At 47.6% G+C, this 24,662-nt stretch overlaps 1 protein-coding gene and 1 pseudogene across 2 annotated transcripts in view; one reads left to right on the top strand and one right to left on the bottom strand.

The window, feature by feature from the left end:
• The window catches only part of LOC135909444 (MAM and LDL-receptor class A domain-containing protein 1-like), a 251,164-nt gene that overhangs the window by 209,387 nt on the left and 17,115 nt on the right, over positions 1–24,662 (bottom strand). For both annotated transcript variants that reach the window (XM_065441402.2, XM_065441403.2), the window contains exons 5-6: positions 6,002–6,145; positions 1,988–2,152 (exon numbers count right to left, since the gene is read on the bottom strand). In XM_065441402.2, the coding sequence (XP_065297474.2) occupies positions 1,988–2,152; positions 6,002–6,145 (309 nt within the window). The remainder of the gene's footprint in view (positions 1–1,987; positions 2,153–6,001; positions 6,146–24,662) is intronic.
• On the top strand, positions 13,818–24,454 carry LOC139057094 (uncharacterized; annotated as a pseudogene).

Below are 24,662 nucleotides of genomic sequence, written 5' to 3'. Positions count from 1 at the left end.
AGGTTATTCTCATCATCCATAGTCAGTTTCTTTGAAAAACAAAGTCGTTTTTTACCATGGGTTCCAAGGCAGGATTTATGGTGATGCGACGCGTAAGATGTTGCCGTCATATTGCATAAAGAAATCGTTGGGCCTTCTGCTTGTGTTTCAAGGCGACAGTGGGATTTCATGCTGCGCACCGTAAGTAGCCGATTGTGCGACCTCATTTTGATAGCGTGGCTGATTTTAGTTGGAAAATTCTGCATACAGACCGCAAAATTTCGCCCACCCCTATAAACTTTTTTTTTATTTTTAACAGATTCTTTCCACATGCGCGTTAATATACAGGAGTCAGAAGCATTGATTGACCGCAAAAGACGCAAAGTATGGCGATGACCGTATTTTCCAGTTTCCTCAGATTAACACAAGCAGCGTCATGATAATTTGGTCATTAATTATTTAATTGACTTCCTTATTTACTTGATGTGACACGCCTCATAAGAAAATAAAACATTCCAAAATTGCATATACTTGAGCCAACTAACTTGGTTTCGACCCCGTTGGGCGGCCATTGCGCGCCGAAAGTTCAACTGATTAGCAGTTTGATATCCATCATCACAGGAATGAAATGCTTGAGCAAAGACTGGTCACTTTACGCTCAGCATTGTGTTGGTTTAGTAAAAAATTTAGCTGAAAACTGCTGGTATATGGAGCTATTGAAATGATAAGAAAGCACCTAGATACGACACGGTGACAGGTTGACATGAGACGGGCCGACTTTTACACCGCAGAAATGCGCTAATAACTGTATCGCACGTGACAAAGTCCCGCACATGCACGCACCCGCACTCACAGAAGTATCGCTGACGCTCGTCAAGCTTTAGCAGCGCACATATCCGGTTACGTCACATCAAATCTTGCAGAATGTGCGGTGGGCCACCTTTTCATGACTCGGCACTAATATACCACGAAAGCGGCAATGTGCTTTGAGAAATCTTTGAAGGAACCCTCACTATTACAATACAATATGCATCTTCGTAAGCACTGCTTCACGAAACCTGAGCATCGTCGGGATATTTAAGCTGTGCTGTCCACTCAATTTCTATGCGATTCTTACCATCCACCGTTGACGGCCGGCTAATCTCACTGATAACGGGGGCAGGACCACTGCAGAAGCGCAAAAAGCGTGACAAGAAATAGCATTGAACGGCATCGCTACTATATCACGGTCCATAAAAGCAATGACATATGTAGACGTCCTTGACATATACGGCGTTTAACTTGACATGTCTCAGTCGAGCTGTTATGAATGCCTTGTCGTGGATATGCACTTTGCATCGTTGTGTGGTGCTTAACAAATATCACTTGCTAGTGTGAGCCTGGTCTTTAATGATTTATTTTTTTTTGTCTGGCGGTTGGTGGCATGTCGTACTGCTTGCTTTTCCGTGGCCCTTACATGGTTCCGCGTTCAGGCGATTAAACGCAGTTGCGTGTTTATTGCGTAACATCATACGTCACTGGTGCTACCACCGAAAAATATCACGCGTGTGGCTCTGCAATAAGCACTTAATTCGCGCTTTGGTGCGAATTAATGCGAATTGGTGTGAAATTAAGAGATGCGCACAACGTACCAGCATTAGGCCTCTACAAAACGTTGGTTTGGGAATGTCCAAACCACGAGGTCATCCGAAATTGCACTGAAGAGCGAATACCACGAGGAATTCTACCAGGACCCTACCAGCCACAATGAAAGATTGAATTCAACCTCACCACAGCAAGCTGGAAAACGTTGCTTTGCTCTGGGCTAAGCTCACCCAATTTGTCTACGATAACTCCAGGCCACCAGCTATATAAGGATGGCCCACAAGGACTCAAACATCCAAGGCCCTGCTTTTTAGTTCGAGCACAGGCCTCTAATACTTAAAGCAACTGGGGCTTCCTTTTAGACAGCACATTTCCAATCCTACACTGTGTCCAAAATATGTGTCGAGACAGATGTTTCACGTACCTTGTATAGCCACATCTAAGCGGTATTCCGTCCCCGAGTCTGCGTACCAGCCAGGAAAGTAGTAATGAAAATCAAGACACTGGGTTTCACCACTACCATTCAGCTTTGGCGACGTTATCACACCACTTCCGTTGTTGTCCTTTAATTCCAGGTACAGCAAGCCACCTGCGAAAAAGTCAGACCCCCAGTCCCCAGGCATATGCAAATTAGCCTCAACATTACGAGCAGACGCTCAATGTTTCACTACTTACCTTGCCGCAGTCATTTATCGGTGCCTACATACATTGCTGGTTTCTCTATTGGCTAACAAGCGCCATTTCTTTAAAGGGATTGACAACTGACAGAATGTGCGGTGAGACGTTGAAGGACATGAACGGACCATGACTCACAGTGATTTAATCCAGGACGCTGTTCGCAATTTAAGAAACAATTATAATTTTGAATTGGTGGTGAAACTTCCCAAAAGCAGTAAGTAGCGTGCGCTGGCTGGTAAATCTTGGTACCCCAGACGTAATATATGAGATTACTGTACGTAAATCGGCTGTTATTAGGCATGGCATACTTATTGCTTAAAATTGCAGTTCGTACCTTGTTAGAGCTTGTCCTGTATTCTACGTGCGTTACGCATTAAAGAAAGCCCCCGCTGGCGAGTGGCACGCACTTCCCCACAATGCATGCCGGCGCACGTGCTGCTGCTGCACGCGCGCGAGTTTGCGAATAATTGCCCAGAGTTGTGCGCTCTTCCTGAGCGATACACAATGCCATCGACTAGTTCTGACGTAAGTGGGTGCCTGCACTACAACAATAGCACACGCGTGGATACACGCTGTACTGCGTGTCACATGTAAAAGCGTTATTTCGTGTTCGAAAACTTAATTCGGCTCGGCTAAAAAAAAACACTCTTGACTGCTGAATGAGCACAGCAGTTGGACAGGAAACCACGGGGAAAAAGAAACGTTGCCATTATTGCAGAAATGTTTGAACACTTCGCAGAACCTGAATCGCCAAAACATCTGCTTCATAAAGAAAATAATACTTCCTGACAGCTACGGCCGCATTGTCGCGTGCGTCTCACCCATGTTGACGTATAATCCCAATCGCGCCTACCTATTACTGTTTTCCGCGTGTCTACCATGAGAGACTACGCCCTCACGGTCGTGGTGGCTAAGCATCCATAGCGTTCCGCTGCTAAGCACGACATGGCAGAATCGAATCCTAGCCACGGCGGCCGCATTTCAAAAGGGGAAGACATTCGAAAAACGCCTCTGTAATGTGCATTTGGTGCACATTAAGTTATTTCGCAGTCCCCCGCCACGGCGTCGCTCAGATTGTGGTTCTGGCCCATCAAACATCCAAATGTTTTGCTCACGGCAAATAAAAAAATTCTAATGATATATGTTCCACGGCTTTTCGCGCGTTACCACTTCACGATTAGGCACGCTGACTCGTAAATATTTTATTACACTAAAGGGAATTGGTGCCATGAAAATTCGTTGTCAGTCCATTTAAAAGATCCCATAGAACTTTTGACGAAGACAAGTTGACGACACAGTTGATTGGAACAAAATGAGATCGGCAAAGGCTGCGCCACATTTCTTATCATGCACAGAGGAGGAAACGCGTCATATGCTGGACCACTAAGAAATATGACAGCGACATACTTGCTCCTTGTTCTGAGGCGCTCAAATATTGCATAACATCAATCACCATTCCACCATAGGCTTTACCAATTTGGTTATATTAGTATATGTACTTATTTTCACTCATCCAAACATCACCAATACACGTAATATTGTAAGACGCCGACCGATGCAAACTACTTTTTCATAGCAGGTCCTGAACTGTCCTCACAAACCCAGGCCAGCTCCATAGCATCTACCAGCACCCCTACCACCCTGCCAGGCCGTGCTGTCGAACCTGCCGGTACCACGGATGCTGACGACCACGGCTTCCTGTTCTGATAAAGCCAGTCAGAACAGATGCCACAACCGCTTTTATAACCTTTAATGGAATCAGTCAGAAATAGGCCCAAAAAACCCGGCGAGAAAAAGTAGGGGGTTGAGAATATCGCGTGTTTCACGTAACTTGAGCCAAACTTTAAAAATATGCTAATGCCACGTAGCTGGAGAGGACCAGGGCAGTATAGCTTGTCATTGCTTGGAGATACTCAGATAATATTTTGTACTCCGCCTGATTGCATAATTAGTCTTAATTTTTTATTAAACTATTTATTATTGAGTTTAAACGAAAAGTTTCAGTAATTGTAGAGAAACATGAAAAACTCCAGAGACAGCTTTCTGTTGCTCAATACGTGCGGCTTAAAAGTGTTTTTCCAAGCATGAAAAATAAGTTAGACATTAAGTTAATTACTACCATGGCGATCCCAATTGAGTTGAATATACTAAGGTAGCTTAAGAGGTCTATGTTTACCGGTTGATTTATGAAGATATAATGCTGCAACTTTAGTGGACGTAATACGATAGCGAACGAACAACTTGACGACTCAGGAAATGAATAGAGAAAATCGTTTTGGTAAATTTACTGGTTATTTTACATTCGAGACACTAACAACGGCGATGGTGGGGCGACACCTCTCCTAAACGGCACACCCTTGAAACGCCACGCACCTGCCGTGCTTGCATCCGCCCATAAACCAGTGGGTGTCCACCTGTTGGGCGTGAATCACACACCTTTGACAGCCGACTCCGCTGTAGCGGTTGCACGATTTCTTCCGTAGTTAAAGTCGCACGCGCATGCCTGTGCAGTTTCTATACTCGCCGGTGATATCAGACGTTAGTATAGGCTATACTATGCGAACATATAGGTCTCTTCTGTAAAAGAAAAACAAAATCGTTTTCTGCCAAAGAATTGTCAGTGTTGTATTCCTATGGAAGTTGTACCTCAGCCAAATCTGATGTGGCTCGCAGTTTCACACGAAAGGCGTAGCATCAACTGCAATAGTAAATAATAGAAAGCTATACGAAATAAGGACAATAGTTTTATCGTCCGTACAAACATGTAAACATAGGCATGCTAACTAAAAACCATGTTGTCATGCCCCCGCATGCCAACATGAACACATCTTACTCGATGACCACGAAAACTCGCTGTCAAAATACTGTGTTGAGGGAACGCGGCAGCAGCAACGAGCGAATTCACTTTCCTGCAGCCGCTCGCAGTAACGGGAAGTACGCCACAAAAACATGGCGCAGAGCGGACTCGGTACCCGTCACCGATGGTTTTCAAACTACAGTGGCCCGGTGGGGCACGCGTGGCTGCCAGGGCCACCTAAAGTAGAACGCACCCCCCCCTCCCCCTGCTCCCTAACCTACCCCCAAAACCTTGCGTGTGACGTAAGGCCAGTGTCCTCGCTGTTTGTCGTTGTTGCATCCGCGAAATAGAGCCGCGATCGCCTTCTCACCCTCGCGCGCTTTCACTCGTTCATACAGCATACAGCACGGGGCGACGTTTTTATCCCCCTTGGACTTTACAGGGAACCTCAGGGCGACACCGAGGCCGACGCCGACGGCGATGCCAGAAATACGCCTGGAGTGTCCATATAGTTGTTTTCACAATAAAATATTTCAGTCGTGTATGAGTCTGCACGATGCAGTTCCGTTTAAGTTTCAGCCAGTAGTGCTATTCACAAACACTGAATTCATGTAGGAACGCTCCGGAGCAAAATATTATTGTCCCCTAAGGTTTTGGAAAGTTCCTTTGACAAAGGTATCATACCAAGTAAAGTTGTAATGCAGCGAAATATACGAACCAATACAGATGATACTCTAACGCCACAGCTAGTGGTGACAACGAATAAATGGGCATCGTGCGTTCTTAGAAGGCGCTCAGTACCCAGCTGGAGGAATTTTTAATTTAGCAATTCTCCAGCATTTACTACCACCCCATGTCCTTGAACGCAATGACCAGCTCTAGGAATCAACATGGTGACTCAATGCTACTCAGCTGACAATTGGTGCTTTGCAACCTTTGCCAGGGCCACAACTGCCAACTTACCTAGCTCCGTGTCTGTGTTATAATCCTGTGAAAAAAACTTGTCTCTGCGCTGTTCTTGAAGGAGCTGCCAACGGCTGCTGTTGTCTCCGAGGTTGTAGCCGCAGGTGTCACCCCAGTCAAAGTCACATGAACCATCCGCTGGCTCTGTAGCGAATATTGAGCACAGTGAACAAAACAAGCAAATGCTCATCAAACGCTCAGGGTATTAAGTTTGGTATGAAACGGGTTATACAATCCCGGCTCATTTTGTTAAAACGCCTAAAATTGTGATTTTAGGTACAAAAACTCAAGAAAGTGATTCTGCTCTCCTTTCGTATAAAGACTAACTATAGGCATTATTATTATTTCTTTAGTTTAGTTATTCTCTGCTACATGTATGAATGAACCAGGAAGGCCCTCGAAGTATTGTGGAAGTTCTGCGTGAAGGAAAATAGGTTAAAAAGAATGAATTCAACACCCTGACCTACTTAAAGCAAGCGGTGAAACAAAAAGGCTTTCATAAATTTATCACACCATCAGAGCTCCAAAATTGTCTGTGCTTTAGCAAAATCCGGGGACGTCACGGACAATGCTCATATTGAATGCAATTTTACTTCAAGAACTGCAGCCCTTGAACGTATTACATCAAGAAAAGCTTCTTGCTGTTCATTGCAGATGCTCTTCCTTGCACGTGAGCTCGTGCAAAACTTCCATTCCTTCGTAGTCAGGAGACAGGCACAGACCATGAAAAGCTGTCCACAATAAACTACATTTAAGTTAGCCAGACGGCTGCAATTCTCCTCCCCTTTAGAAGATGCCTGGTAGCAATCTGAAGCGAGCAGATAACGTTGTGACTTTGGCTCTCAAAGTGTGGTCCTGCTTGTCCCCGAATGCTGTTGCTCTTCCAGCATTCTCGGCGTGGAGACACTCGGCGCAGGTCTTGAAATCCCGTATCGGTTGTCCGCTAATGCTAAATCGATTGTGTATATTACCTTTGCCATGTCGTTACAGTCACATATTAGCGAGGTGCTGCTCCTTCGACTTTCCTTCAGGGCAGCTTTGATATGGTCTAACGGTTACGAACTTTACCCTGTTGGCACCTTATTTATTTGTTAATTTACACTCTCAATGCTAATACAGCATTATATAGGGGAGTATAACGTGTGTTACAATCAGCAGTTCTGAAGGAAGAATGATCAGCTGTATGGTGATGGAGTCCATGACCGCTTTCCCAGCCTTTATACGATGGTGCCCTCTATACAGACTGGTGCCCGGGTGAAGTCGCGTGCATAATTAAACAGACTCTTATGACACTTCGATAATCTGCTTCAATATGTCCTACAGTATCAGAATTCAATGGCCATGATCGAAAGTGCAGTGGTCAGTTCACGGCAACAGACTAGAGCAACGGTTGTTTGACCTGTTGTCATGGACACTCTGGCGTGCTCTTGAAGTAAGAAACAAGCCCGCCAACACAACAAAGAGCCTATTTTTATCCTTCACCATAACTCATTTCGTTTTGGACACCACTTGAGCGGCTTGCCCATTCTATGCTCGAAGTAAAGGGTGCTTTTCACGTGCTTTACACCATTTCTTTTTACGAACAGTTTGATATTTCCGAAAACAAGCAATGGATCTTTATCAGGCACAGTGTTATCAACAACACGAAATGTTGTAAGCATGCTTCGCAGTTCTTTATGAGGCTTGGCGACTGCATTTTCTTTGAGCTCCGCACTTCGAGCCATGTGCTGTAGGAACCTACGATTTTCAACACTTTCTTCCCATGGGACCAGCAACATCTGCACGAATCACCTGTCACGGTTTGGTCGGTCAGTTTAACACTGGGCATGGTACCTTAGCCACGGCTCTTTGATGTTGGCAACAGGTAGCACAAGCATTGACATGATTTTGAATATCTTTGTTTACACCTAGCCGCCACAAAATGTAGCTGCAAGCCAATTCTTCATCGCCACTGTCCCTTTGTGACTTGCGTGTGCAAACTCTCACATCTCTACGTGCCTTTGCTATGATTACGGCTCATGATTCCTGAATTGAGCACTGTTACGTTTCGCCTACGACGTGCGGTATAGCCGGCGCGGATGCAACGGACGCCGGGGCTTCATTCAAAGCGGCGGACATTTTCGCCCGTTCAGCGCTGCCGCAATGCCTCCTCGCCAAGCGCGTCCAGGCATGTTTCAATGCCACGTGTACTCGTGTGTGCGTGTGTGTGTGTGTGCATGTTGCTGCCCACGCTTGTCGAAGCGCGGCAGCCGGGGAGAGGAGCTCCCCAAGTGTGAAGCGAGGAGGTCTGACCGGCGCCGGCCCGGCGGATGCGTCACTACACTCGTCTCAACGTGTTTCTCAGCGTGTCCGTGCCCCGTCAAGTGTGCCTCTGGCGAGGCGTTCCTCCTTGCCCTCGACTCCGAGAGTATAAAAGCAGCTGCCCCCGGACGCCAAGAGAGAGGCTCCGAATTCTTTCGTCGAGTAGCGTGCTCTCCCGTCTCTCCACTTCGGTCGACCTGACCGGCCGCTCTTTTGCGATGCTAGAATAAACAAGTTGTTCTGCTAGCAGTCGACTCATGCTTTGCCAGGACCTTCGGATGCTTCCAGTTGTGCCCCAGGCCGCCAGGCCAACGCTACCCTTGGGGCTTGCGACCCAGTTGCAACAGCACCAATCCGCAATAGAAATGTCTTCTTGAAATCAGGCATATAGCGACATATATTCGAAATGCTTGTTTCCCATCTAAGACGCTGCTAGAACTTGAGCTAGCATCAGATTTCGTGCCGTGAACTTCGCTAGTTGATGTGCCGTGAGCTGCGAACTCGCCATGAGTTCCACCTTGAATACATCAGCTAGTCGGCGCGGCTTATCGCTGTTTAATGACAGTTGTAGCCTAACGAGTGCGATAGCGTTTCAATGCAGACGGTCGGGCCAATAGACAAGGGTGTAGTCATGCGTAGCCAGATTAGAGGACCAAGGTGTCGTACGCGGCGACAGAACTTGTGGGACAAGATTTTTTTTTCATAGAAATTCTTGGAGTCGTTGATGGTTTGTTATTACAATTTACACATGCTCTTACATGCCCATGGATGATGTGATGAAAATGACTGTCACCGAAAAGAACTACAAGACTTTCGTGTAGCTCTGAATGTTTCTTTTTCCGAAGAAACCAATTTTCAATGCTTCTGAATTAAATTTCACCCTCCAGTCCCATGTCATCTTCATGGGCATGCACCACGCAAATGCCACACCATGTTACATCTACTAGAAGCAGAAACGGCTTCGCTTCAATACCAGTGCACCATCAAACATTTACCAATTTCTTTGAGCATTTCAAATTTTCTCTGGTGCAAATTACCCCAATTTAAAGGTGTGTCTTTCTACATGCACACCACTCCTGTTAATTCTGCGACCAAGAAATTGAACAGATTACCAGCAAAGTGGAATTTTTTCAAGCTTGAGTCTCCCTTAGGCTCGACAATACGTTGTCAAATTATTCAGCATGGTCAATAGTTATTTTCCAGATATAAGTATGTCACTCGGATAGACACTCACTCAAGATATTTCTGTCAGCGTGTTTAGGACGAGCATGCGGTGCTTTCCTAACTACTGTGTTGACCGTGTCCTGTATTTGCCGCTAACGCTGTTGGAGCCGTTATTCTTGTGAACAAGCACTATCGGCGTTACCGACTGTCAATGTGGGGTATGTTGAAGGTCCAACGTCCTTGTCCTTTTCATTCCAATGGAAGTATTTCACGGTCTACTGTAAGTACCAGGTCAAGTTGTACGAGTCAAGTGTTGTTGAATTTCGGGGCTGCAGTCTGCTGTATATATGAACCAAGGGACCAGTGTAGCCGTGCATATTTTCGTTAGCAGCATTGCAAGCCCTGAAGCAAGAATTCCTTGTAATGTTTTCTGCCACGTGAACCATCTAAGTTGTCCCGTCAAAGCAGATGCGTAATGCTGAAAAGCAACCTTTCCTCAACAGAGTGCAGCCTGATGATTAGTACTTTAGGATTAGCAGCGACAACATTTTGTCGTGAGCCTTGAACCAGACTCATACCTGCAGTGAGCTAATGATGCTCAGCCTTACTCCTACCTTGTGTGCAATTCTACTGGGTGCTTCGTAAACCTCATAAAGTTCTCACTGTCGCTGGTCAGGGACCTTCCAGTCAAATCATATAGATTGAATTGCAGACGTTTGCCTTCCTTCAACGCGACTAACAATTTGATGCATGAACTCCGGCCACACAGCGCCTTTATCTCACTGTGGTATTTTCGAAAATGCATAATATTATTGGTGATTTTTTAGAGCGCAGCTCTTTGGCGTCCGTTCCTGGGTTTCGCGTCGTCGTCGTCGTCGGCGTTGTCGTCGGCCTCGTAACCAGCTCGCCGACGAATCTGCTGCTCCGCCGCCGCGCATGCGCGCTGTCGGCTCTCCGGGCGAGGGAGGATGATGGAAGGGAGGAGGAGAGACTGTGGAGGAGGGCTGGCTACACAAATGGCTCTTTGGCGTCCGTTCCTGGGTTTCGCGTCGTCGTCGGCGTTATCGTCGGCCTCGTAACCAGCTCCGCCCCCCTTTCATCCCCCCAGCGCTAGCAGCGACCGACTGATACCGCTTTCGTGAGTCCGCTACCGCACTCACGAAAGACGTCGTGCACTTCCTGCAACTCGCATTAACCGTCCATCGATCCACACCGATGTTAGTAGTGGGGGACTTTAATGTTGACATAAAGACAAACAGCAATTTCCTAACACTTATGCGGGAGAACATCCCGTTCCTCTCGCTCGTAACGCGTCCCACGGCTGTGACAACCTCGCGAGGCACTTGTATAGATCTCGTCTTTGAGAATCAAGCATTGGTGTACCAAGTCGAACATATATCAGTCTATTTCTCCGACCACAAAGCTTCCTTCATGACTGTCAAGAACTGTTAGTGGAGTCTTTGTTAAAGGAATACGTGTGAAAAATAAAAATAAAATTATGTGATAGCGCATACATGTGTTGCTCGATTTCTTTGCCTCAATCTATCGAAAAGGTGAAACAGTTTATTTGCTGCGCTCAAATTTCGCATTAGGAAGTAACGTAATCGTCGGTAATTTTTTTACCGGATACGTTGTTTGTGAACATTGAAAATTACAAAAACTTCAAGTCACGAGTATCTCTTGAACAAGAAACTTTTTCCAGAGATAACGGTGACCTAAAATTTGCATGCTTGCTTGATGTCAGCCTGCTCACATTTTCGTTAGGAACCTGCAATACCGTCCTGCACGACCGTAGTTTCATGTCGTTGTTGTAAAAAAAAAACTCCCTGAACGCGGGCCGATCGCGAAGATAGTGCAATGCCGGGCCGACCTGTAGTGGAGGTGAAGCAGGCGTTAAGCACTCCCCATACGTGGGCAGATCCTGAAGATAGTGCAATGCCGGGCCGACCGACGGCGGAGATGCAGTTCGCCAATATGGGGCCCACATAAAGAGCTTCGCTGGTCATCCTTCTTCACAGAATGGAAGGGCACTGAGATTTCTTTTTTTTTATGATACGAAAAGGTCAAAGGGCCTATTGACCTGAAAATTTGGCGTCTGAATTCTGTAGTGGTCAGTCGGCACCTAAAGTTCGATTGGCTGCGACGCCGCGTCAAGAGAGCGCCTCGACTGAGTTCCCATTAGCTGCAACGCTATGGCACGAGTGCGCCTCGATGGAGCTGAGCGGGCGAAAGGGACCATCTACTACTAGTAATAGGAGGTTTTTAAGGAATGAGGTGAAAACGGAGGTAAAGTGCGGTGATCTCTCAGTAAAAGACACCTCAACCGATCTGTACATGGCGAAGGGGGAACGAAAGGAGGTGGTCCACAGCATTAACAGCACCATGACGCCACAGACGCGGAAAGGCGACTTTGCTATCGGCGATCTGCACAGGCGACGGCCTCGGCGTATGCGGCTCTCAAGGAGCATTTAGTTGTAAATGCGTCGCGGCCCTCGACACATTTGGCGCACATTGCCGTCGATGTTTGGGCAGTGGTCCAGCAGGGCACGGAGCGCAGTAGCGAGCGCGGCTACGAGCGCGTCCTTTGGGTCGCTGCTCGGAGCGGTTGGAGGGCCGTGAGATGGCTCAACTGCAGCTGTTTGGGCGCTGTGGTCACGCAGGGTGTCGCTGTAAGATCGTCCATGTGGGATGCCCGCAGACAGAGTAGGAGTAGCTGCGTGCGGCTTGGTGGATGCGGCGCGGGCTCTGGCCTGCTCTAGCGCTTCTTTGCCCTGAGGACGACAAAATCACGGCCGCCCTTCTCTCGAGCTGCCACTCAGGACAGCACGGCTCAGTCGACGAGTGACGGCCGCCACAGTTAACGCAACGCGGTATCACTCCAGGGGAGTCTTTCGTTGCGTGCGACTCACCACAGCGGAGGCAGCGGGCGTCACATGAGCAGCTGGCGCTGGCGTGGCCGTAAACACCGCAGCCGTCACATAGGAGTGGCCGGGGCAGTCGAGCACGAACGGGGCGCAATTGTTTAAAGAGCCACCCGTTGATAGGCACGACGCCCCCAGCGAAGGTAATACTGACGTTCGCGCCACTTTACGAGCAAAAGAAACACAGCGACGAGGCCTTCTATGATCTCACTGACTGTGTGGGTATCAAAGGAACGGTCGACACCATAGATAATGCCCTCACAGGAGTTGTTGTGCAGGGCTTTCGACCGCACTGGTACGTTGCCGATGACGTAAGCTTCAAGGAGAGGTGTCAAGTCGTATCCGCGGCCACTATATTTCGGCGGAAATTGACGCGAACGCGTCTCGCGACTAATACGCAGGAGAGCTGGGCGGCGATGGCGTCTCTCGAGAGAGCGAGGAAGGTGGTGTTTCGACCGGTGGGCTGGTACAGTACCGTGACGGCAGGATCGTGAGCGGTACCACTGTCGCCGAAGGGAATTATGGGGCAGTGCACTAACCGCGAGAAGCGGCGCCTCCTTTTTCCGGCGTTCTTGGGCTGCACCGCTGTGGGCCCGCAGGCTTGCGCGTCATCGCCGGCTGCGGGCGATAGCGGAGAGGGCGAGTTGCTTGACACGCACTCCTCGGTTACCTGAGTGTCTGGGGCAGGGGCGGGCATACTCGGCTGGTTGCCATGGGATGAAGGGCTGAACAGAATAATATGCGGATAATGAATACCTTCTTCCGCAAGCGAGATAGCCGAAAGTGGACGTAGAGGAGCCCGAATGGCGAGACTAGAAATGAAATAGACTTCATACTCTGCGCTAACCCTGCTATCATACAAGATGTGGACGTGCTCAGCAAGGTGTGGTGCAGTGACCATAGGATGGTAAGAACTCGAATTAGCCTAGGCCTGAGGAGGGAACGGAAGCAGCTGGTACATAAGACGTCTATCAATGAGTTAGCGGTAAGAGAGAAAATAGAGGAATTCCAGATCAAGCTACAGAACAGGTATTCTGCTTTAACTCAGGAAGAGGACGTTAGTGTTGAAGCAATGAATTATAATCTTGTGGACATCATAAAGCATTGTGCAATAGAAGTCGGCGGTAACTCCGTTAGACAGGACACCAGTAAGCTATCGCAGGAGACGAAAGATCTGATCAAGAAACGCCAATGTATGAAAGCCTCTAACCCTACAGCTAGAATAGAACTGGCAGAACTTTCGAAGTTAATCAAGAAGCGTAAGACAGCTGACATAAGGAAGTATAATATGGATAGAATTGAAGAAGCTCTCATGGACGGAGGAAGCCTAAAAGCAGTGAAGAAGAAACTAGGAATTGGCAAGAATCAGATGTATGCGTTAAGAGACAAAGCCGGCAATATCATTACTAATGACGATGACGATGCTCTTCCATGCCAACACTGGATTTCGCAACGACACCGATGGCTGCTGCAATGAACGTTGTCGGCATTCGCCATGGCTATCCCAAGTAACATCGACATCATCAAATTTCATGGAAACCGCCCCTCAAGATTTCTTCGCCAGTGGGCAAGGCAGCACCCGAAGGATGCAGTCACGGCTAAACCTGTTCGTCTTTTTCATGCAGGTTAGTAGATATCGCAATTCCTGTGAATTTAAAAGCGATTCCCTCTGTTTGGTTGTGCTGCCTTGCCCAGGCGTCTTGCTTGAATGTTTTGCTGAGTGTTTTGACTCATTTTGTCTGCTTGCACTGTTGTTAAGCGGGGACGTTGAGCTTAATCCAGGCCCAGGGATAGCAGATCAACTCGAAGAAATTCTCCGAAATCAAAAAGCTTCTTCATGTGAACTAAAGGCTATCGGAGTTAAGCTAGACTCGCACATTACCTCGACAAACGTGAGATTGTCTTCCATTGAAGGTAAACTGGAAGTGCTTTCACAGACAGCTAAAAGGATGGAGACATGCGAGCAAACGCTTGTGGAACTAAACGAAGAGATTGCTTCACTAAGGAGAAATGTGGACAACATTGAAAATTATTCTCGACGAAACAATCTGGTCGTGTATGGGATTCAGGAGTCTGAAGCAGAGACGGTAAATAGTCTTAAGGAACATATTCTAACAAATTTTTGAACGTAAACTTGAAATAAAAGTAGAGAGCCTAGAAAGTTTACACCGCCTAGGAAGAAAAGCGGTAGGGAAAGCGCGTCCGGTGATTATAAGGTTTTTTGACTTCACTGAAAAAGCGGAACTTCTCAGAAATGCTTCGAAGCTGAAGGGTGTGATGTTATTGGGCCGGATCACTCCAGAAAAAGGGAGAAGCAGCACGCCAAAGCAAACACACACATCAGACATGTATTTACATACATAACACGGATAATGGCACACACGCGTCACAATGTCCCAAAATGCCTCATAGGCGACATGCACTATATGTATCGGTGGATTACGATCGGCCTACAGTTCCGGCGGCAGCTTGTGCCGCCGTGTCTTAGACCTCGTTGAACCGATGCCGGCCAGCGGGGTCGGACAACAGTGTAGGACGGCCGGGTCGGACAGCTGGGTCGGACGGCCGGGATGGTCGGCTGGGTCGGACAGCCGGGTTGGACGGCCGGGTCGGACAGCTGGGTCGGACGGCCGGGACGGTCGGCCGGGTCGGATGGCCGGGTTGGACGGCCGGGTCGGACCGCCTCGCGGCGCTCAGGTAGCCGGCCGCAGTCACCGGGTCGCGTCCACAGCTGGCGGGGTAGCCCTGTGGCCGCTCACCCGAACGCTCGAGTGCCCTGGTTCCGGACCGCCAGCCCTCCTGGACCAGTGCCCAGCGGAAGAGCGGGGCGAGGTAGCCTCCCAGCGGGCGACAGTGTTGCTTCAGGTGTGGCGAATTGGCGTGGTCGGCGATAGCTCCTATGGGCCAGACGCCCAGCGAGGAAGCTGCTTTTCGGCGACCGCCGAACCTCGCGCACTGTTCACGCCACAGGCCACGGGCCACACTCTCGCGCCACGCTTTTTGAGGCGCCACTGCCGGCGCTCCCAAATCGGTGTCGATGATGATGATGGTCCTCTTCGCCACCGCACGGCGCACCGTCTTCATATGTTTAGGCTTCGCACTCCCGCGTACCATATATTATGACAATACCCCCCTTTTCGAGAAAGTTGTTCGCAACTATTCTAACACAAGGACGCGGGATGAGAAACAGAACAAAAAGGAAAATTGTCATGTACGTCTGTCCGATTGTTCATATGAGTACACGACACATCTTGCTCACAGGGCATTGCACCCAGTCAAAGAACGAACGCACAAGTCTGTTTGCTTTCAACTAAATACTAAGCACTTGAGATGTCGCAATGTCTAATCACATTTTGATATATAAACAGGTGATTACGCGCGACTCGACTCAAGTAGTCAGCTCTGACATTGTCACAATCTTTTATGTGGTTAACAGTAAAAGAATACTCCTGCAAAAGGACACTCCAACGCAACACTCTGTTGACGTGCCTGGCGTGCTCCTCTGTGGGCTTGTTTCCGCTGGCCTGGTCCCCGGCGCTTTCTCGACTTCGGAGGGTCTTGTGTCGGCGCTTCTAAGACTTCAGGACCGAACGAACTTGTATTCTTGCACGCACACACAAGCACACAATGACGAGGAAGTGGAGCGGCCTGTACTTTCCCTTTAGAGGTTGTCTTTTGGCACTTGTCGCACGACTTCACAAAGCGTTTTACGTCTTTGTGTACATCTGGCCAATAATATTCTTGTAGGATACGATTGGTTGTTCTCCTGATACCTTTATGCCCTTCTATGGTGTTTCCATGTGCCCCTTCTAATATGCCAGATCTAAATGCTTTTGGTATGACCACCTGCTTAAAGGTTCTGCCAGTGGCCCGGTGGTAAAGGCGATACAACAATCCTTTTTCTTCCACGAACTCGTAGCTGTGGCCCTTTCCTGAGTTAAACGACTTGCTTACTTTCGCAAAAATATGTTTCAGCGTCGGGTCTTTCCGCTGTTCTTCAATGAGTTGTCCTTTTGTCATGTCACGTAAGACGATTGTTGGAACGCACAAGGGACGAATCTTGCCTTGTTCTTGTTCTTCCATTTTTGCTTCAGCCACGCTCGATACATGGTGAGGCTTCCTAGGCGCCTTATTACGCTTCATCCCTATCGACGACGACTCAGCGTTGGGAGCAGCGGGGTGCTTCCAGTCAGAGTCCGGATCGTATGGTCCTCTGACGCCTGGAAGATTTCCCAGAACAAGGTCATAGAGGGGCTCGTCCATACATGCCACTGTTAACTTGCCTGTAAAATACGGCGTGTTCACTGGCACGACAGCTTCAGGCAGGTAGCTTGTTGAGCCATCCAGAAGAACAACGTTCCTCTTTCTTCCCGTCATATATACCTGTGGAACGAGTTCCCGTCTGACAACTGCAGTATTACAACCGGTGTCTCGTAATACACGAACACTTCTTCCCAGCAGCCGGCCTTCAACCACTGGCATCCCGTCGATGGGGAAAGTTCCTGCAGTCCCAGGGTTCTTGCCGTCGCTGTCACTTGATTGGCGAGTCTTCTTTCCTGGACGCTTTGATTCATTCACTGGACGAGTTCGGACTGGTTGAGATTTGGCGAGTGCACACGCTGAACTTGGTTTGTTGGCCCCGTACCGAGTTCGGCAATTTTCAGCTGTGTGTCCCGTTCTGTCGCACAACTCACACTTCAGCATACGCTTAGGTGGGGCACGGCAGTCAGGAGCCAAATGTCCAAACCGATGACAAAGGGTGCACATAAGTTGTGGTTTCCTCGGAGCTTCAATGTTCTTTCCACCAGAATCCTTTGCGTTATCGGGACCCTTTCCTAGGTTTGTCCAGTTCTGCGCTTCAAGAAAGCGATCCGTCAAGCTAGCAAGTTCGTCAAGAGATTTGCACTCTCGCTCCTTCAAGAAAATGACTAGCTTTGGCTCACAACAACGCAGAAACTGTTCAGAGATCATGTGATCTCGTAGACCTTCATATGTTTTAGGCACATTAGCCATCTCAATCCAATGGTCAAAATAGGCTGAAATTCTTGCTGCTAACTGTCTTCCAGTTTCGCCCTCTACTGCTCGTGCTTTACGAAACTTCTCTTGGTAGCCTTGAGCCGTGAATTGAAATCTCTGTAGCAACGCTTTCTTTACCTTCGGGTAATCTAATGAATCGGTGGCAGTCATCCGACCAATCACAGTTAACGCTTCCCCAGTCAGACACATGCTCAAAGCAAGAGCCCATTTTTCTTGTGGCCAGTCCTGCCCTGTTGCTACGCGCTCAAACCGCTGTATATACGCGTGTAAGTCATCGCGTTTCTCGTCGAACAAAGGAAGTAACTTCTGTGGATTGAGGGATGACGAGGAGGTGCTGGGCGCAGTCAAAATTTCAGAAGCAGCTGCCGGCACATTGCGAGCTCCTTCCTGAAGCTGCAGCTTTAGCTGGAGGATCTCACGCTGCCTCTCGTCAGCTAAGCGCGCTAACTCAGCAGCTTCCTTGATTGCCTCTCGCTCCGCAGCTCTCTCGTCCCTTTGTTTTGCCTGTTCGGCCTCAATCCATCTGCGAAGTTCTGCGCCTGACAATCCTATTTGGAGTCCTATAGCCGTGATTTTCTCTAAATCCATGGTGCCGTCTACTAATGTGTGTCTGCGCTCAAGCGAAACTGCCCCCTTTCACTGTATTTACGAGTGGATCCTGGCAGGCTCGCCAGTTTGTGATGTTATTGGGCCGGATCACTCCAGAAAAAGGGAGAAGCAGCACGCCAAAGCAAAAACACACATCAGACATGTATTTACATACATAACACGGATAATGGCACACACGCGTCACAATGTCCCAAAATGCCTCATAGGCGACATGCACTATATGTATCGGTGGATTACGATCGGCCTACAGTTCCGGCGGCAGCTTGTGTCGCCGTGTCTTAGACCTCGTTGAACCGATGCCGGCCAGCGGGGTCGGACAACAGTGTAGGACGGCCGGGTCGGACAGCTGGGTCGGACGGCCGGGACGGTCGGCTGGGTCGGACAGCCGGGTTGGACGGCCGGGTCGGACAGCTGGGTCGGACGGCCGGGACGGTCGGCCGGGTCGGATGGCCGGGTTGGACGGCCGGGTCGGACCGCCTCGCGGCGCTCAGGTAGCCGGCCGCAGTCACCGGGTCGCGTCCACAGCTGGCGGGGTAGCCCTGTGGCCGCTCACCCGAACGCTCGAGTGCCCTGGTTCCGGACCGCCAGCCCTCCTGGACCAGTGCCCAGCCGAAGAGCGGGGCGAGGTAGCCTCCCAGAGGGCGACAGTGTTGCTTCAGGTGTGGCGAATTGGCGTGGTCGGCGATAGCTCCTATGGGCCAGACGCCCAGCGAGGAAGCTGCTTTTCGGCGACCGCCGAACCTCGCGCACTGTTCACGCCACAGGCCACGGGCCACACTCTCGCGCCACGCTTTTTGAGGCGCCACTGCCGGCGCTCCCAAATCGGTGTCGATGATGATGATGGTCCTCTTCGCCACCGCACGGCGCACCGTCTTCATATGTTTAGGCTTCGCACTCCCGCGTACCATATATTATGACAAAGGGAACTCAAACGTACATTTCGGAAGACTTCTCACCTAGGCTAAGAACAATTAGAAAGCTGCTCTGGGCTACTGCTAAAGATAAGGCGCCTGAGGATAAAGTGTACCTTAAGTATGATAAATTAGTCATTAACAAAGAGGTCTACGCGTGGGACGAAAAGAAAAATCAAAGGTTTAAAGTACCTGAAGCCGCTTCACGCGGTATTGATCACAGTTATGAGAGCAGTGTAACGCAAGCCTTACAACCGGGGAAAAATGCAGGTCGTCCGCGAAGGAAACGCGCCAATGCTTCTAGTACTTGACAAGCCACAAGTTCAGAATCACTGTCTTTTTTTTACGCACATGGTTCTTCGAATCAAGCGAAGCATAAACCACCATCGATTAATATTAATGCCGGTAGTTGTCGTGACGTCAAGACGACCCCATCGCCAGATACGTGCCAGTTACGTGTGATATCCCTGAATGCTAGAAGCATTGTAAACAAAATAGATAGCCTTGAAGTTCTGCTCATTTCTTACGATCCTCACCTACTGGTGATTTCCGAGACATGGTTACATAGCGGTATTCTTGATGAAGAAATTGTGCCACCGGACTACGTCATATACAGACGCGATCGCGGCTCACGTGGTGGAGGCGTTGCTGTGATTGCGAAACGTGCAGTAAGCGTAACGCTGCTTGAACAAATTGATCAGCATGAAAGTTTGTTGTTGCACGTTACTGCGCATGGTCTCACTTTTCTTCTTTGCGCTGTGTATCGTGCCCCTGATGCAGCGGATTCTTTCATGTATAGTTTATTTGACCGCTTACTGCCTTACCAAAACAGGAACTTAATTATTACCGGTGATTTTAATTTCCCTGCTATTGATTGGGATAAACCGTATTATGGCCTGTCTGCCTCATGTGATATTATTCTTGATCTGATGTTTTCTTTAAACCTTAAGCAAACCGTTCATGCATACACCAGAGAGACATCTGTCTTAGACCTTTTCTTTGTTAGTCAAACCTTTTTTGATGGAGTGCTTAGTGTTGAAGCTGGAATCTCGGACCATCGTCTCTTGTTCTTCTGTTGTGTTTCGTCAGTTGTTGCCGGGATGCGACCGATTAAAATGATCAAGGACTACGCACGCGCTGACGATTACGCAATCATCGACTCTTTACAATCACAGTTAGATAACCCTAGCAGCGATGACCTTCATAGTTTATGGCAGCACTTTAAGAATACAGTACAGTATACTATAGAACATTTTGTTCCCCTTAGAAAGGTTTGTATTAATCGCCGCAATCCTTGGATAAGTCGCGAAATTATTCAAATGAAACGTAAAGTAAGGCGCTGTAGGAAGAAAAAATTACCTTGTCCGCAACACTTCCAGGTTCTAAAAGAGGAACTTGCCTATAAGTTAAAACTAGCAAAGTCACGTTATTTTGACACGACGCTCCCCGAATTTATCAGAAGTGATCCCCAAAAATTTTGGAATTTCCTAGGTCGCAGGACTGACCACTTGACCAAAATTCAAGTTAATAACAGCGTTGTAACCGACTCCACGATCATAGCGCAAAGTTCTAACTCGTATTTTCAAAGCGTGTTCCTTATGGAACGGGCAACCACAGCAAGAATTCCAGTTGAAGATCCTGGTGACGTACCAACTATCTCTGTGAACGGTGTTGTGTGTATGCTGCGTAAACTCGCAGATAAAAAATCCGCGGGTCCCGATGGGCTTCCAAATGCCTTTTTGAAGCGTTTTGCAGCACAGGTATCTGTTTTCTTAACGAGGATCTTTCAAGTCTCGTTACTATCGGGAGATGTACCGGAGGACTGGAGGATGGCCCGCGTTGTGCCAATTTAAAAAAAGGGGACAAGCTAACCATTTCTAATTATCGGCCAATCTCAATCACTTCCTCTTGTTGCAAGCTGCTTGAACACATAGTATCGGGTTATCTTAACTCTCATCTTGCTGAAAATAACATTTTATCACCTGCACAACATGGCTTTCGGAAAGAAATGTCCACTGTGACACAGTTAGTTACAACAATTCATGATTTTTCTGTTGTGCTTGATAAATCGGGGCAGATTGATGTACTTATTTTAGATTTCCGCAAGGCATTTGACACAGTTCCCCACAGTAAACTTATTTATAAACTGGAAAGTATTGGCGTCCCTACTTACCTTGTTAATTGGATTAATGCTTATTTAAAACACAGGACACAGTACGTAGAGGTTAATGGTTGTAAATCTGAAGTGCTTCCAGTTACGTCAGGTGTACCCCAAGGAAGCGTTTTAGGCCCACTGCTATTCTTAATTTATATTAATGATTTGCCGGCTGCTATTTCCGAAAATGTCTCTGTCAAGCTTTTTGCAGATGACTGCATTCTCTTCAAGAGCATAAACGAGCGTAATGATCATTACCTCTTACAAAACTCACTATTAGCTGTTCATCAAGGGTGCCTTAAATGGAATATGCAACTTAACCTAGATAAAACTGTCCTTTTGCGAATTTCGCGCAAAAAACAGGTTTCTCCTTTCTCTTACAGCCTTCTAAATCATTCTATTATGGAGGTCACACATCATAAATACTTAGGGGTTACAATAACAAACGATTTAACTTGGTCTGAGCATATTTCAGACATTTGTTCATCATTTTCCAAGCTGTGCTTTCTGAGGCGGAAGCTTAGAGGCGCTCCAAGTAAGCTTAAACGTCTTGCATACATAACATTCATCAGATCAAAATTAGAGTACGCGTCGGTCTTATGGGACCCGTTCATAAAGAAGGACATTTACCAGCTTGAGATGGTGCAAAGGAAAGCGATTAGGTTTATTTATAACAAATACAGAAGGCTTGATTCACCTACGACACTAATGAAAACAAATAACATCCAACTACTTCAAGTACGTAGGAAAATGTCCCGTTTGTTGTTTTTGCATAACCTTTTAGCACATAAACTAAACATTTCGCATCCCACAGAACTTAAACAGTTATCGTCTAGACGAACACACCACACAGGAAGTCATTTACTGGAACCAATTTTTGCAAGAACTGAAACATTCAAACACAGTTTTTTTCCGAGGACCGTTTCCGACTGGAACTGTCTTCCAGGGGCCATCTTCCAGTCCGCTAATTTTGTTAAAGCTCTAGAAGAGCATTTGTTTGAGTGAATGAGAGCTGCATATGTGCGAAAGCATATATATATGAATATGTACGTGTGTATACATATTTTTCTGCTTGTCTGTTAGCGGCAATCTGTTAAACTGCCGTTCTTTCTTTTTATTTTTTGATGTTCCAGTGTATTTACATGCCTTGTATAGCCCCTCCTGCATGGGCCATAACTGTTGGCCTGTAGTATTTTGAAATAAATAAATAAATAAATAAATAATACGGATGAGATAGTTCAAGTGGCTCAGGAGTTCTATAGAGATTTATACAGTACCAGTGGCACCCACGACGATAATGGAAGAGAGAATAGTCTAGAGGAATTCGAAATCCCACAGGTAACGTCGGAAGAAGTAAAGAAAGCCTTGGGAGCTATGCAAAGGGGGAAGGCAGCTGGGGAGGATCAAGTTACAGCAGATTTGTTGAAGGATGGTGGGCAGATTGTTCTAGAGAAACTGGCCACCCTGTACACGCAATGTCTCAGAACCTCGAGCGTACCGGAATCTTGGAAGAACGCTAATATAATCCTAATCCATAAGAAAGGGGACGCCAAAGACTTGAAAAATTATAGACCGATCAGCTTACTGTCCGTTGCCTAAAAAGTATTTACTAAGGTAATCGCAAATAGAATCAGGAACACCTTAGGCTTCCGTCAACCAAAGGACCTGGCAGGATTCCTTAAAGGCTACTCAACAATAGACCATATTCACACTATTATTCAGGTGATGAAAAAAATGTGCGGAGTATAACCAACCTTTATATATAGCTTTCATTGATTACGAGAAAGCGTTTGATTCAGCCGAAACCTCAGCAGTCATGGAGGCATTGCGGAATCAGGGTGTAGACGAGCTGTATGTAAAGATACTGAAAGATATCTATAGCGGCTCCACAGCCACCATAGTCCTCCATAAAGAAAGCAACAGAATCACAATAAAGTAAGGCGTCAGGCAGGGAGATACAATCTCTCCAATGCTATTCAGAGCGTGTTTACAGGATGTATTCATAGACCTGGATTGGGAAGAATTGGGGATAAGAGTTAATGGATAATACCTTAGTAACTTGCGATTCGCTGATGATATTGTCTTGCTTAGTAACTCAGGAGACCAACTGCAATGCATGCTCACTGACCTGGAGAGGCAAAGCCGAAGGGTGTGTCTAAAAATTAATCTGCAAAAAACAAAAGTAATGTTTAACAGTCTCGGAAGAGAACAGCATTTTACAATAGGTAGTGAGGCACTGGAAGTGGTAAGGGAATATATCTACTTAGGACAGGTAGTGACTGCGGATCCTGATCATGAGACTGAAATAATCAGAAGAATAAGAACGGGCTGAGGTGCGTTTGGCAGGCATTCTCAGATCATGAACAGCAAGTTGCCATTATCCCTCAAGAGAAACTTTTATAACAAATGTGTCTTACCAGTACTCACGTACGGGGCAGAAACCTGAAGGCTTAGGAAAAGGGTGCTACTCAAATTGAGGACGACGCAACGAGCTATGGAAAGAAGAATGATAGGTGTAACGTTAAGGGATAAGAAAAGAGCAGATTGGGTGAGGGGACAAACGCGTGTTAATGACATCTTAGTTGAAATCAAGACAAGGAAATGGGCATGGGCAGGACACGTAATGAGGAGGGAAGATAACCGATGGTCATTAAGAGTTACGGAATGGATTCCATGGGAAGGGAAGCGTAGCAGAGGGCGGCAGAAAGTTAGGTGGGCGGATGAGATTAAGAAGTTTGCAGGGACAACATGGCCACAATTAATACATCACCGGGGTAGTTGGAGAATTATGGGAGAGGCCTTTGCCCCGCAGTGGGCATAAGGAGGCTGACGATGATGATGATGATGATGATGATGATGATGATGATGATGATCAGTATGTGATGGTGATGATGATGGTGATGTTGATGATGATGATGATGATGATGATGATGATGATGATGATGATGATGATGATGATGATGATGATGATGATGATGATGATGATGAAGGGCTGTCGGCGAGACCTTCCTTTCCAGAGCGAACAGCCACCGCCATAGAGCGTGGGCCGTCCTCCACTGAGGGCGTGGCCGACTCCGTGTTCTTAGATGGGGGCGACGGGCAGGCTGCCGGCGATGAAAGTGAGGGACGATCCGGTCGGACAGGACTTGTCGCGGGCGAGTTGGTCCAGTCCGTGCGGGAGAGGGAAGTGTCGGCACCATCGATATTTGCGGAGAGCAAGAAGAACGTGTCGGCGCTCTCTGGGGTGCCAGCCTCCGACGGGAAGCTGACACAACCGCCGGCAGAGGCAACCGAAGTAGAGGCCTCCTCCTCGGTGTTTTCCGAGTGGTCCATTGCAGCGTACACTGTAAAATAATTTACACTCTTAAATGTGAAAAACGCTTTAAGTGTGTCTATAACTCACACCCTTCGGGTGTCCGTCATATAGATGACACCCTAAGGGTGTCATTATAGACACAGTTACACCCTTTTTCACTTTAAGGGTGTAAATTATTTTACAGTGTAGGATGCGACGAGGTAGCCCTCGTCAGACGCATTCGGCACCACGAAGGGCAATACGCGGA

This window comes from Dermacentor albipictus, chromosome 3, assembly GCF_038994185.2.
Source record: "Dermacentor albipictus isolate Rhodes 1998 colony chromosome 3, USDA_Dalb.pri_finalv2, whole genome shotgun sequence".
NCBI lineage: Eukaryota > Metazoa > Arthropoda > Arachnida > Ixodida > Ixodidae > Dermacentor > Dermacentor albipictus.
Note: the sequence above shows the minus strand (reverse complement) of the source record. Positions and strands in the feature narration are given on the sequence as shown.